The 14,401-nt window shown below is 44.4% G+C and overlaps 1 protein-coding gene across 1 annotated transcript; it reads right to left on the bottom strand.

The window, feature by feature from the left end:
* Positions 1-2,825: 2,825 nt before the first annotated feature.
* LOC106096524 (deleted in malignant brain tumors 1 protein) lies at positions 2,826-14,282 on the bottom strand. Its single transcript, XM_019366971.2, has 7 exons — positions 14,021-14,282; positions 13,901-13,924; positions 13,493-13,807; positions 12,827-13,114; positions 9,322-9,639; positions 5,050-5,181; positions 2,826-3,435 (listed from the first exon to the last, which is right to left on the bottom strand). The coding sequence occupies exons 1-7, from the start codon at positions 14,058-14,060 to the stop codon at positions 3,158-3,160; spliced, it is 1,395 nt and encodes a 464-aa protein (XP_019222516.1). The 5' UTR covers positions 14,061-14,282; the 3' UTR covers positions 2,826-3,157.
* Positions 14,283-14,401: the final 119 nt, after the last annotated feature.

Genomic DNA, 14,401 nt, shown 5'->3' with positions numbered 1-14,401 from the left:
ACTGTCAGAAGGTGTTTGGTGTATCGTTCAGACAGAGGTAAAAGGACACGGAGACTTGGTGATGGAATGAGGAAGTGATTAACAAAGAAAGAGTGGGACAGACAGATCGATACACAGGAAAGAGACAGCAGCCAAAGAAAAACGCTTAGAGTCGTATGTGAGTCCAGATTTGAACTGATCGAGCAGTGCAGCAGGTTAGCGTGATTAATGATAGAGAGGGGCGGGGTGGGGCGTGGTCTGCGGGCTGCTGCAGGGGAGGCAGACGCACCTGAGCGGCATCCGCAATCACGGCTCGCCTGCATAAAAGAGTCTGTACTGGGTCCTGTCAGTGTGGTGATGTGGCTGGAAATCTGCCAATTTTGATACTGGTCCTGTGTAAATACAGGACCAGTACTGATACTGGTACAGAAAATATGTAGGGGAGAGCAGCGTGTCATGGTTTATGAAATGAATCATAAACTTCAAAATTCTACTTACATTTAAATGGCCACTATTTATTTAATTTACTTGCGTTTAATCATTACTTCCTCCCCACACCCACCCGCCCCTCCCTGAGCCCGGTTCTTCCTGTTCAAAGGGAGTTTTTCATTCCCATTGTCGCCAGGTGCTTGCTCACGTGGGATTTTCCCTGAAATATTGTAGAGGCTTTAACTTACAATATTAAAATTTAAAATTTTTAAAATTGTGTTTGTGACCTAAGCTGTAAACGTTCCTGTCTTGTATGTGCTTAAAGACAGGAACATTTATTTATATAAATAAAATGGACCTGACAGTCAACACAAAAAGGTTCTGATATTCAGACGTATATTCATAATTCATGTTTGAGGTGTATGTTTTCAGTTTGCAGTGTTTTCATTCACAGCTGTAACTTTACATTACAGTTCAAACTCCAGTCCTGCAACTTTTGTGTCCCTGTTGCAACACACCTGAATAAAATTAGTAGGTCATTAGCAAGAGTATAGACCTCAACTACATGCTGAAGTGGCAACCCCTAAACCTACTTAAGTAAACTTAAGTAAATGTAAGTGTTTGGAAAAATGTAGTTCTAAAAATACTTTTATTGCACTGTGTTCATTCACTCACTCGCTGCTGTAACATGAATCAAATGGCTGAACTGCCACCTCAGCATCCAGCCAAGTTCAGTCTTGCTAATGACCTACTAATTGTATTCAGGTGTGTTGCAGCAGGGACACGTGGAAAAGTTGCAGGACACCGGCCCCGAGGACTGGAGTTTGAGACCCCTGCTCTACATGATGCATAGGTTTCTCACTGCAGACTGCCCTGTCGGTGCTGCTGAGCAATGTTCCCTCTAAGTTGCGCGCGTGCGCAATTGCGCACTGCTGGCACGGTCTTAACCTGAATTGAAATTAAAATTAAAACTTCAACAATTCTGTTTTGCAGTGTTAGTCAGTGAGTGACTGGCTGCTCCTGTATGGGATTAGAACGATGCCACCTTATCCTATAGTCCAGCCAATAATGTGATTCACATTCGTATATACGCAGCCAATCAACGTCGTTGACAGGCTATGACAGCGTCCTTATGTGCCGACACCGGTGTTTTAGCTGGCAAAGCGGCGTGGCTGATGTGCAGTGAAGCCACATTAATGACAACGTGTCCAACCATTGGAGATGTGAGCAGGACAGACGGAACAACTGACGGAGAAAGTGTGGACTTTATACCAGTTTTTAAATTGTGTTGATCGGCCACGTAAAACCAGAGTTATGATAAAAATATCTGCAATGTTTGGTTTTCTTCCTGAATACTGTCGTTGTTTATATTTACTGCGGGAAGAAACGGTAAAAACAGCGTTTTATAAGGAAAACGCTCGAAAGCACTCTCCGCCCTCCTCTCTCTTTCCTATTCGTCCAAAAAAGTACTGTGTCGACCAATCAAAAAATGATATGGCAACGTGGCATCTAGTTGTTAAGAAACGGGGGGAAGTTTTAGGAGTGACGGCGGTGTTCTGAGATGTGAGAGATTTGAGACGTTTAGCGCAAATCTTGTGTAGTTAGTGTGTAGTTAGTGTGTAGTTAGTGTGTAGTTAGTGTGTAGTGTAGTCAATAGTTTTGCTGTGTGTGTCAGAACAATGAGGCGGCTGCTGAATGTTACAGGTGTTACAGCAGTGATACATCTCCTGTTGTCAGGTCTGCAGGTATCAGGCTGTTGTTCTCCTTTATCTCATAGTGGACAGAAATTATTTTTTGGAGTGGCACAAATAATTTGTGTGGCATCAGATTTGATGCAGAACAGCTGATTGTTCTGTAAATAGTTTGAAATGTTTGTTTAAAAAAACGCCTTGGCTGCATTTTTAGGTAAACAGCTGCAAAAAACTTTGTTGTTTGCCAAACTGAGTTACTTTTTTGAAGAACTATATAATTAATTGCCCAACATTGGTCATTATATGCTGTATTTGGCAGACAGAGAGTTACAGACTCTCTCCCAGACCACAGACTCATAATACAAGTCAGAGCAAAAAAAATTAAAATAATAAAGTTGTGTTTTCAAAATTGGAGTTCAAGTTATTTTTACTTCCAATAGTGTTAACATACTACACAGGTCATGAACAAGATTTTTAAAATTTTCATTGTAAGTGGGCTAAAGCAGTTAATTAAAAGTAGTCGAACAGAAATGTAAATGCTGTAATTTGATTATTATTATTATCATGTACGCTCATCTCCCCGACCATCTCGCTTTTCCTTCGCTAATGTCTTCCTTTGAATACTTTCCCAAACTTCCTAATTGCACCACCAAGTCTCCTTGTCCTCTTTCCCTCACCTCTTCACCTGTAGGACTGAGAACTAAAATATTTAAAATAAAATCAGGCAACACTCTGCATGAGCCCTTTAATTGTGTTATAGAATCTGTCACATTTGGTAATGACCTCACATGTGAAAGCTCTCAAATTCATTATGCACCTCATGTAGCCTGGTGTAGCTCAGAGCTAGAGCTACTAATCTGAAGGTTTGTGATTCAATCACTGGCTGCTGCCGTCTCCTTGGGCAGGATGCTAACCCTGAGCCGCTCACCAAATATGAATTTATATGAAATTCAGACAGAAAGCATGTAGGTGTTTAAAAAGAAGTGGTCAATGTACAGAATGCTTTGAATGCTCAGGTGGAAAAGCATGACATTAGAAGCAGTCTGTTTCAGTGAAATCTAAAAGTTTTGGTAAATTTGCTCTCCTCCATAAACGTCCACAGCTTCTTCAGCACAAGCCTCTATTACATGTACATAGTTATTTTCATCATCACAGCTTTTATCTTTATCCTGTATTTCCTCATAATCAGCGTCAGTCACCTCCTCTTCCACTCCTTCTGCTTGCTCTGCATATTTATTTTCAGTCTCCACGTGTTCAACATTTACATAGTGCTTCTCTTCCTCCTCGTCCTCTTCTTCCCCTATGCCATCACACCCATATCTGGTTGTAACAGCCCCTAAAATACAAGCAACAAAACAAAATCAATAAATATGAAGATAAAAAAAACATTCATTTTTTTATGAAACATTAAGTATTTGACTCTTGTTGAATTCATAGGTCATATGTTGATTTTAATAGTGAAAAACAAATTATCAAGAAAATCTATCAATTAAATCAATGAAGCCTAATCTTGAAAGTAGAGATAGTGTCTGTCTCCCGAATCCAAACTGGAAGCTGGTTCCACAGAAGAGGGGCCTGAAAACTGAAGGCTCTGCCTCCCATTCTACTTTTAAATACTCTAGGAACAACAAGTAGGCCACCCCTACTCTAGCCTTGCCTCACCTGCAAACAAGTAAGCAAAGCTCCTCCCCTCACTGGTGCAATCTTACTCCCCTTCGTCCGAAGCTCTGTGAATAACAGACCTCTCCTTCAGTTAATAGAGCATTCAAAAAATGAGAACAGCAGATATTGGTGAAGCAGGCATATGTAGCCTGAGGCCGGAAGAGGGATCATATCTCCACTTGCTTGTTTTATTAATATCAGTGGAAGAGTAACCAGAGCCTAACAGGTGAGGCGCAAGTTACAGAAAAGTAATGTGGAACCAATTAATTAGTCCCACATTCTCCTGCATTACATTAATAAGAAATGCACATTTGCTGCTGTGGATGCTCATCACAATGGAGAGATATTTGACAGTGACGAAGAGAAAAACGTTTGCGTCTGAGACAAAGAGGCAAATGCTGATAATAAGCCAAAAAGGAAATATGATGAAACGTATCCACTCACTGTGAATGTGGCAGGAGATGAGGAGAGACCCGTGTGTTTTTGATGTTTGAAAACTCTGACAGCCTGAGGCCCAACAAACAAAGACAGAGACATTACACCCCAGTGACATCAATAAGCTCCTGACTTCTTTCAAAGAAAACTTGGAGAATCCCGTCAGCAACGTTAGAGGCCGTCCCTCTCGCCACTGACACAGTTAAAAGGTGCACATGTGATATTTCAAGTGACACTGAAGAACTACTCATTGATACAAGCAGAGAGAGAAAGAAAAGCATCTCAAAGCAGCTGGGACCACCGTGAGCAGGGAACCATTATACTGTGTTGGTGTTAAACCTGCAGCATCCACAGGTACTCCTGCTCAAGAAGGCTCACGTTCATGTACATCTGAAGTTTGTCAATGAACACATGAATGATTCTGATGAGACCTGAGAGAATGTGAAGGGGTTAGATGAGACTAAAACTGAGCTGCCAAAACTACTAATGAGTGGCTCGTGAAGAAGCACATCATAGACGTGGAGCAGCCTGGCCGGTCTCTGGCTTTAATCAGGTATAAAACCTCCAGAGAGAGCTGACGTTTTTATACAAGCAACGATCTGCAGGGAGGAGAAGTTTAAAATCAGCTGAGACGTCCACAAACCTGGTGACCAGCTACAGGAAACATCTCACAGCTGTGCTTTCCAACTACAACACACATTCACCGTTACACAACGTCTTCCACTATTAAAATGAAATTATTTAAAATTTATAAACTCATCATTTATTTGTAAATAGTTAAAAAGCTGAATTCAACAGAGTGTCAAATACTTATTTTCCCCACTGTATACTGTTTGCTCTGATGAGCACAGACTTTGGATCAGGACGTTGGGATCAAACCGCCTGGCTCGTCGTCTTCTCCAGAGCACCAGACAGACCACCAACAGGACCAGCAGGAGCACCAGGATGCCAGGAACTGCTGACACCACCAGCAGCCACCAAGGAACTACGAGAGAAAATGATTACAACATCCATCCATCCATTTTGTTCCACCTCTTGCCAGGACAGCAGCCTAAGCAGAGACGCTCAGTCTTCCCTCTCCCCAGCCACCTCCTCTAGCTTATCTAGCTTATTCCCTTTATGCTGGTTTAGATCGTTCCTGTCTGCATCGCCTCCAACTGGTGCAGAACGCTGCTGCTCGCATGCTGACCGGTTCCAAAAAGAGAGACCACATCACTCCGGTCCTCTGCTCTCTCCACTGGCTCCCAGTTGCTTTTAGGATTGATTTTAAAATTTTACTGCTGGTTTTTAAGGTTCTTAACGGTTCTGCACCTCCTTACCTGGCAGAGCTTCTTAGCATTTACTGCCCCAGGAGATCTTTGAGGTCAGCAGACTTGATGCTTTTAGATGTTCCCAGGTACAGATTAAAGACTAGGGGAGAGAGGGCTTTTGCTGTGGCTGCACCCAGACTGTGGAACAGTTTACCCCCTCACATCAGATTCTCCACAAGCCTAGGAACTTTTAAAACTGCTCTTAAAACTCACCTCTTTTCATTGGCTTTTAGCAAGGTTTAACCTATTGTTTTAATTTATTGTTTTATCAGTGAGGTATTTTATGTACCTGTGTTTTATAGTATTTTATATTTGTATTTTATTGTACAGCACTTTGGTCAGCCTTGGTTGTTTTTAAATGTGCTTTATAAATAAACTTGACTTGACTTATCCAGGGGAACACCAAGGCTTTCCCAGACCAGCTGACAGATATAATCTCTACAGTGTGTCCTGGGTCTGCCTGTGGGCCTGCTCCAGTGGGACATACCCAGAACAGCTCACTCAGGAGGCATCCTTGTCAGATGCCCAAACCACCTCAACTGGTTCTTTTCAATGCGGAGGAGGAGCGGCTCTGAGTCCCTCACAAATGGTTGAGCTCCTCACCCTATCTCTAAAGGAGAGGCCAGCCACCCTTCAGAGAAAGATACCGATTGTACTGTTTGTGACCATAGGTGAGGGAAGGGACACTGAAAGGTAAAAAGAGAACTTCACTTTTACAATCAGCTCTCTCTTCACCATGATGGACAGCATCCACATCACTGCAGCTGTAGCACCAATCCTTCTGTCGATCTTCCGCTCCCCTCTCCCCCCATTTGTGAGCAAGACTGAGATACTTAAACTATTCCATTTGAGGCAGTAACTCATCTCTGACCCAGAGTGGGCACTCCACTCTTTTCTGGCTGAGGGCCGTGACCTCAGACTTGGAGGTGCTGATTCTCATTCTTGCCTCTTCACACTTGGCTGTGAACTGCTCCAGTGTGAGCTGGAGGCCACTGCCTGATAAAGCCAACAGAACCACATCGCCAGTGAAAAGCAGAGACAAAATTCTGAGACCATCCAAGTGGAAGCCTTCCACTGCTTAGCTATACCTAGAAACTCTGTCCATTAAAATTATGCACAGAATCAGTGACAAAGGGCAGCCCTGGTGCAGTCCAACAGCCTCTGTGAATGAGTCAGACTTATTGCTTCTTCTTCTGGACGGTGGGAACCCCCACTTCAGTCTGCCAATCCAGAAGTACCCAGATCTCCACGCATCATTGTAGAGGCATGTCAACTAAGACAGCCCTACAACATCCAGAGCCTTCAGGAACTCGGGGCGAACCTCATCCACTCCTTGGACCCCTGCCACCAAGGAGTTGTTAAACTGCCCCAGTGACCTTGGCCCTGTTGACATATGAGTCGCCCCCCTCACTCAGAGTCTGCTTTCTCTATGAAAGACATGTCAGTCAGAGGAGGTTCTTTAAGTACTCCTTTCACTGCCCAACAATATCCTCATTTGAAGTCAATTCATTTTCTAATCTAGACAGAGTGCTTACAGTCAGACCTGACAGAACAGTAGTGTTACTGGATGCCTCCTGAGGGAGGTGTTCTGGGCATGTCTCACTGGGAGGAGGCCCGTGGGCAGACCCAGGACACACTGTAGAGATTATATCTGTCAGCTGGTCTGGGAACGCCTTAGTGTTCCCCTGGATACGCTGGAGGAGGTGGCTGTTTAAATGTAGAGCTACTGAAACCAAATGTAGGTGCAATCTAAACAAATAAAACTTTCACTTTTGAACTAAACTCCATGTAAAGCCTGGACAGCTTTACATGTCTTTAAGGCAGCGGTCCCCAATCCCAGTCCACGAGGGCCGGTGTCCTGCAGGTTTTAGATGTGTCCTTGATCCATCACAGCTGATTTAAATGGATAAATGACCTCCTCAACATGTCTTGTAGTTCTCCAGAGGCCTGGTAATGAACTAATCATCTGATTCAGGTGTGTTGACCCAGGGTGAGATCTAAAACCTGCAGGACACCGGCCCTCGCGGCCTAGGATTGGGGACCCCTGCTTTAAGACTTCTAATCAGCAGAAGATTGACTTATATGTACAGTAAGGTCTTTTTCATCTTTTATATTTCCAAGCTGTTTAGAGTCCTGAGAAGTTTGGCAAACTTGCCTTTTCGATTAGTTTTCTTAGTTGAGATCTGATCATATCTTTGTGGCTATATTTTCTTTCTTTATTTAAAGGGGCAGTGCAGTTTAACATAGTCTAAGTACAAAACATGAAGCTGATGTAATGCACATAAGTTTATAGCTATCGCTAATTTTCAACCATTGGCAAACCTTTGTGGAAAATTCTGATTGTCCAAATTTAGATCTGCGATATGATATTTTTCAGATAGTAATACGATAACTATCTTGTCTATGGATGTATCTATTAAGATACTCTGGGACAAGCCAATTTATACATTTGAAAACACAAATGATTAAAACTCTTAAAACTGACTCTTTAGGTCTAAAGAGAGAAAAGACGACATCTATGTTGGGCCAAATTCATTTCAAATCTGACAAATTAAACACAGTCATTTTGACTATATTGGAGCAGATTTCGCTCTGAAAGCAACTTCTTCGACTTTCTGTTGCTTGGTGATAGTGATGTGCAGATCGATACTGAAATATTGATTCCTCCGATACCAGTCATTTATGTTCTAGAATCGATTCTCATATTAAAATATCGATATTTTAGTAATTTAGGGTAAATTTGTAGTTTATCATTAACAGGAACACAGAGGAAAGAAACTATAACATTCTGATTGTCTACATTCAAAGGAACTACTTCCTCTTCCGCCTTTCATAGTCATGTGCGAAATACGGCTGTATAACTGTGTGGCAGCCCCTGGCGTGCGCACTCACAACAATGGCTGAGCGTAAACGGAGTCATCTGTGGACGTATTTTCCCTCCACAAACAGCTGAGACGTGGTTTGCGATACATGTGGCAAGAAAGTGAGGTGTTGTGGCAACACCACTAACTTCATCAAACCCCTCAGAGTAAATCATATGACGAGCTTATGTTGAGGCGAACTGAAGAGGAGGACAGGGACAGGGACAGGTGCTGCTAGGGCGAGACAGACGTCTCACACGGAGTCCTTTAGTCCTGCAGGCAACGTGTTCAAATAGCGCACAACTTCAGGTTTTTTATTTCTATATGATGAATTCTGCATTATTAAGTGATAAGAACAATTAATCTGATGTCCTGTAATCATTATGACGCTATAATTTGAGATACAATAAAAGATACAATGAATAAAATAAGTTTTTGTACAAAGTATCAGATCAGTATTGTCGACACCACCCTGAATTTTACTTGGTAACGGATCAGTAAGGAAATCAGTGGTATCGCACATCACTACTTGCTGAGTACTCAGACTGAAGAGTCCAGCTATAGCTGTGATACGATGGATTCTCTGAATGTCACTTATTTTTAAATTCAAAACTTTCTTTATCCTCTACAGCATGGCTGATGCTGCTTAACAAGTGTTTGTTTTGCTTTTGCCTTCAGGCTAGTGGCCAATGTGTCATTATTATTTACTGCTCACATTTTTTATTTTACTTTTAACCCCTTATAGTCCCACACGTGGGAAATGTTGTAGTCCTCTGAATTTAACCCATTCACTCAGTGAAGCTGTGGGCAGCTACCACTCCAGTGCCCAGGGAGCAGTGTGTAGAGACTGTACCTTGCTCAAGGGTACCTCAGGGTAGGCGTTCCATGGACCTTCCGAGCCATCCCTGCTCTAACCTACCGCATTGCTGGATTTGAGTCCTGCGCTCTACTTACATGTGATGATGAGACGAATTGGTGCTGACTCAGCAGAAGTGAATGTCCTTGATGGCAGCAGTAACTCATACACACAGCTGTAGCTGCCCTGGTGTTCATACTCAGCTGCAGGGAAAGTAAAGCTGGCTGAGTGGTTGACTGCAGGCTCTGTGAGGTTCACACCAGAGAAGAAGAGCCTGAAACAGCCTGGAGTATATCTGGAGTTAATGGAGCAGCTGAAGACAAAGCTGGAGCCCTTGGTGATCGCTGCACCTTCAGGACCCCAGACCAGTCCTCCATTAGGAGACGTCAGGGAGATGCTGGGCTGCTGCAGAGGAACTGGATACAAAAGAAACAACACAGAAGATTGAACACCAGTGTTTCCACACATTTATTCATTATTGCCATGGAGCTCACGATGAGCAGTTGGCTACGTTGCGGGACCAAGTCGAGCAGCAGATGGAGGTATGGAAGTGACTGGCAGGTGCAGGGGAGTGGGCGTTCGCCTGGGCATGTAAGTTGCAAGATGCAGCCGCGAGTTTTAAATGCACTTTAGAACAACACGCAGCAACACTACACATGAGCGGGAGGAGGGAGGTATGGGGTCTTCACACACCCCCGTTCTCTACTAGCCATTGGGGCGGGGGGCTGGGAGGAGGTGTTGGCTGTCCGATTGGCCTCCCTGCTGCTGCGGAGCCTGGGGCGGTCTAGTTGCCTCCACCCCGGGGGAAAGGGTCACATCTCTTGGGTCTGGGTGCTGTTTCCCCCTCTGGGGGCGAGGGTACCTGGACCCGGGGCATAGAGTATGTTTGGGGAGTATGATTGTGTGTACATGTCTATGTATGTCTGTCCCTATGTTGGGTGAGTGCTGAGTGTTTGTATATGTGTGCATGAGGGTGGGAAAGCATGTTTATGTCTGTGTGTGCCTGTTTGTCTGTGTCTATATGTCAGGTCGGGTCTTAATTCAATTCAATTTCAATTCAATTTTATTTACACAGCGCCAAATCACAACAAAAGTCGCCTCAAGGCGCTTTATATTGTACAATAGATCGCACAATAATAAATACAGAGAAAACCCCAACAATCATATGACCCCCTATGAGCAAGCACTTTGGCGACAGTGGGAAGGAAAAACTCCCTTTTAACAGGAAGAAACCTCCGGCAGAACCAGGCTCAGGGAGGGGCGGGGCCATCTGCTGCGACCGGTTGGGGTGAAGAAGGAAAACAGGATAAAGACATGCTGTGGAAGAGAGACAGAGATTAATAACAGATATGATTCGATGCAGAGAGGTCTGTTAACACATAGTGAGTGAGAAAGGTGACTGGAAAGGAAAAACTCAATGCATCATGGGAATCCCCAGCAGCCTACGTCTATTGCAGCATAACTAAGGGAGGATTCAGGGTCACCTGGTCCAGCCCTAACTATATGCTTTAGCAAAAAGGAAAGTTTGAAGCCTAATCTTGAAAGTAGAGATAGTGTCTGTCTCCCGAATCCAAACTGGAAGCTGGTTCCACAGAAGAGGGGCCTGAAAACTGAAGGCTCTGCCTCCCATTCTACTTTTAAATACTCTAGGAACTTAGACTCCACCTCCCTGGGTACTCCCAGGCCCTCCAAGTGTGGAGGCCTATCTCCCCTCACCACACTCCCTGCTGGTAACTGATGCCCTCAGGGGTTGGTGCATTGGTGGTTCTTGGTGTCCGGGGCTGGGCGCTCAGGTATGCACCAGCTCACTCCCGGTGGCTACTTGGCGGGGCCTGGTGCCTGTCGCTCGGTCAGGCCTCTTCTGGGGCAAAGGGGGCCCTCGGGCCTCCGGCCTCGGGGCCTGCAACTCGGTTCACTCTGGCACAGCTGGCTGCTGGCAGAGCCGGCGGGCACGCCGGTGCAGCCCCTCTGGCTTCTGCTCCGTGGCTACTGGGTGACCCCCTCGTCTGGGGATCTCCTCAGCCCTTCCCAGGAAGGTGGCACGGATGCCCCTCCGGTGGTACTCCTTGGGCTCTCGCACTCTGGGGCCTCTGGATGTCTGGAGCCTGGATCTCCTCCATGCCTGCTTCATGCCCTGGGGGACGGGGCTATGGGCCTCCACACCCTCTAGCAAACTGTTACATGGGGAAACCTTTTGTATACAAGCGTGCTGATCCACACAGGTGTGCACACGGGTGTTCACTGTTCGTAGACATAAACTACACCTTTCTTAGCTGCTACTTCAAAGCACATTGTGCGCTGTCTGTCCTGCGTGCTGCACAACAACTTTCAATATTTAGTATTTACTGCTGTTCACACTCAGCTAGATTAATGTGATGGTGTTGTGTTTAGCATGTTGCTTTGTTTTTGTTTGGGGTTTTTTTGCTTGTCTTCTCTTCTTTTTCTCTCAACAGGTGATCCAGGAGATTTTTTCTTTCTCTTTGTCTTTGTAAGTGCCCTTTCTCACTGTCCCTTTTCCCTTCTGTTTTTCTTTTCCTTCCTCTCTTTCTTTCTCCCTTTCCTATCCCCCCGTCATGTCTGTCCCATCTGTAACAACTGAAAATAAAATAAATAATAACAACAAAGTTTGATCAAATTGACCAATACGGCAATGCCATGATGATCCATTTGGCAGAATAAATCCATTTGGTATCCTTGTTGGTCTTCAGACAACAATTCTGACGGCTAAAGAACCAAATGGGACAGGCAAAAAAAAAAAAAAAAAAAAAAGATGCAGCCGCGAGATGGCTACAGCTGGGACCATTGGAGGAGGAGGCCCAGATGCTTGCAAAGATCATGCTGGAGCAGTTTGTGGAGGTGCTCCCCGAGCATACTGCACAGTGTGTTCTGTGCCACTGGCTGGTGAGCCTGGAGGCAGCAGTCACCTTAGCGGAGGACCACCTGGCCGCTGGGACGGAGGAAGTGGAGTGGGGCGGCAAGCCTACCGGTCCCCGGCTGCCTGTCCCAGTGCCGTGGAAGAAGCTCCCTGCCTAGAAAACCACTTCAAGGCAATGGCCACAGTTACAGCCACTGCAGAAATGGAGGCTGCATACTGACTGCTCATCAGTCTGTTACCTTTTGAAGTTCAGGGTCTGCTGGTCAGCAATCACACAGCTTTCACTCTGGGTTCTTGCCTAGATTTCCATGTTTTTTGTGCAGGGACTTGCAACGAGCTGAAATTTGTCAAAGAGCATAATTCAGTTGTTTCATGTTCTGGACCTGAAAACGGGGTTTGATCTTTGGTTTCATTCTATAACACTGGACGTATTTTTCTACGAAGGTTTGAACTTTGAGAGTTTAAACAAGAGAGAAAAGTGTGAAAATGTTCATGCCTGTCTGAGAAAAGTGTATAAAGTGTGTAGTGAGGCGTTTTACAGCCTTAAAACATCTATAATAATTGTAAAAAATAAAGTTGGCTACTTCGCAGATTTCACCTATCACGGGTTATTTTTAGAACGTAACTCCCGCGATAAATGAGGGACCGCTGTATGTATAATCTCACAGAAGTTAGTATCAGTCTGCAAACATGTGTATAACAGAATAACTATATATAATGTAACTCACCTGAACAGATAACACCAGCATATTTATGGAGTCTGCTGCTTTTTATCTCAGATCTTCTGCACTCAGTTAGAGATGTTTCATTTCCTGAACACGTCACATTATCAAACCAGATTTCTCCGGATCCTTCACCAAAGTGCGTGACATTAACTGGCGTTCCACAGTCCAGCTCATTACAGAGCACCTGAGCGTCAGTGAAGTCCCAGCCATCATCAGAGACTGTTCTCCACGAGTTTCTGTGGTAGATTTCAACTCTTCCAGAACACAGAGTCGACCCAGCTAGCCTGACCCCTGAACACAAAACACAACGAACGTGTGTTATTTCTCACTTTGTAGTAACTATTTAAATTTCTGCATTGGACATATTTACGTTTAAGTTAATAAGTTGAAGTTTACTCATTATACCCTCGCTGTGTGGACAAAGCTAGTTTCAGTTTTATAGCTTAGAGAACTGTGGGCATATTTCTCTGTGGATTACAGCTGCATTCATATTGAACAAGAAACATTTCATAACTGAACTGCTGCTCAGTACGATAACCAAACCTGCTGTTCAGCATGCAGAGACTAACTAAACTACACTGAGTGGATGAAAAAACTACATGTACAGTGCAGCCAAAAACATGCGTTTACAGTATCTGACACACTGTGCGTAATCCAAACATATCTCACCTAAACAGATGACACCAGCATCCTCATGATGTCCACAGTCTTGTTGCCGAAATCCTCCATGATCGCACTTACGTAGCGACGTTTCGGTTCCTGCACAGACCAAATAATGAAGCCAGATCGGCCCAGTTCCTTCACCAAAGTGAGCATCTGTAGGGGCACTCAGTGCTGTTCCACAGTCTAACTGTCTGCAGACCACCGCAGCATCTTTTAAGTCCCAGGCATCATCACAGACTGTTCCCCAGGAGCCACGGTGATAGATTTCAACTCTTCCAGAGCAGCGAGTCGACCCAGACCCAGCTAATCTGATCTGACCATCTAACAGAAGAAAGAAGAGCGTGCACAGTATTTATGGCATGTTATTTACACCAAACTTTATCATTTAGACTCATTTTGTCAAACATGACCGACCTGCAGCAGCTGACACATAAGAGACTGTAGAAAAGAAAAATAAGGCTGATTATTCTCTGGACTGTAAAGTGAAACATGCCGAGATAAGAAAACTACTCAGTGATGTCAAATGCATCTCACCTGTGGCCAACAAGAAGAAGTTTGTCTGCTGTGTCCACATGGCTGAGACACACAAGATGAAATGAGCCGTCAGTGGCAGAAAGCTGCAGATAAGACTGAACGCTGTGGCTTTAACACACTTTGACAGGGGATTTCTTTAAATCACCCTGCCGTTCTTTTCTTTAGCCAAGACTCCTGAGTTTAGAAAACACACAAACACTGCAGTTCTTTCGCTCGCGAGGGGCAGTCATGAAACACAGGATCTGCGTTTCATCTCTGTCTGCGTTTTTTATTTATACTTCTGTGTGTGTGTGTGTACAAAGATAACAGAGTTATTCTCAGAACTCAGAGCTGAGGTTTCACTTCTCTATATCTAAATGTTCTCTGAAGACAGGAAGCGGT

Source organism: Oreochromis niloticus, linkage group LG13 (genome assembly GCF_001858045.2).
Source record: "Oreochromis niloticus isolate F11D_XX linkage group LG13, O_niloticus_UMD_NMBU, whole genome shotgun sequence".
NCBI classification, from domain to species: Eukaryota; Metazoa; Chordata; class Actinopteri; order Cichliformes; family Cichlidae; genus Oreochromis; species Oreochromis niloticus.
Note: the sequence above shows the minus strand (reverse complement) of the source record. Positions and strands in the feature narration are given on the sequence as shown.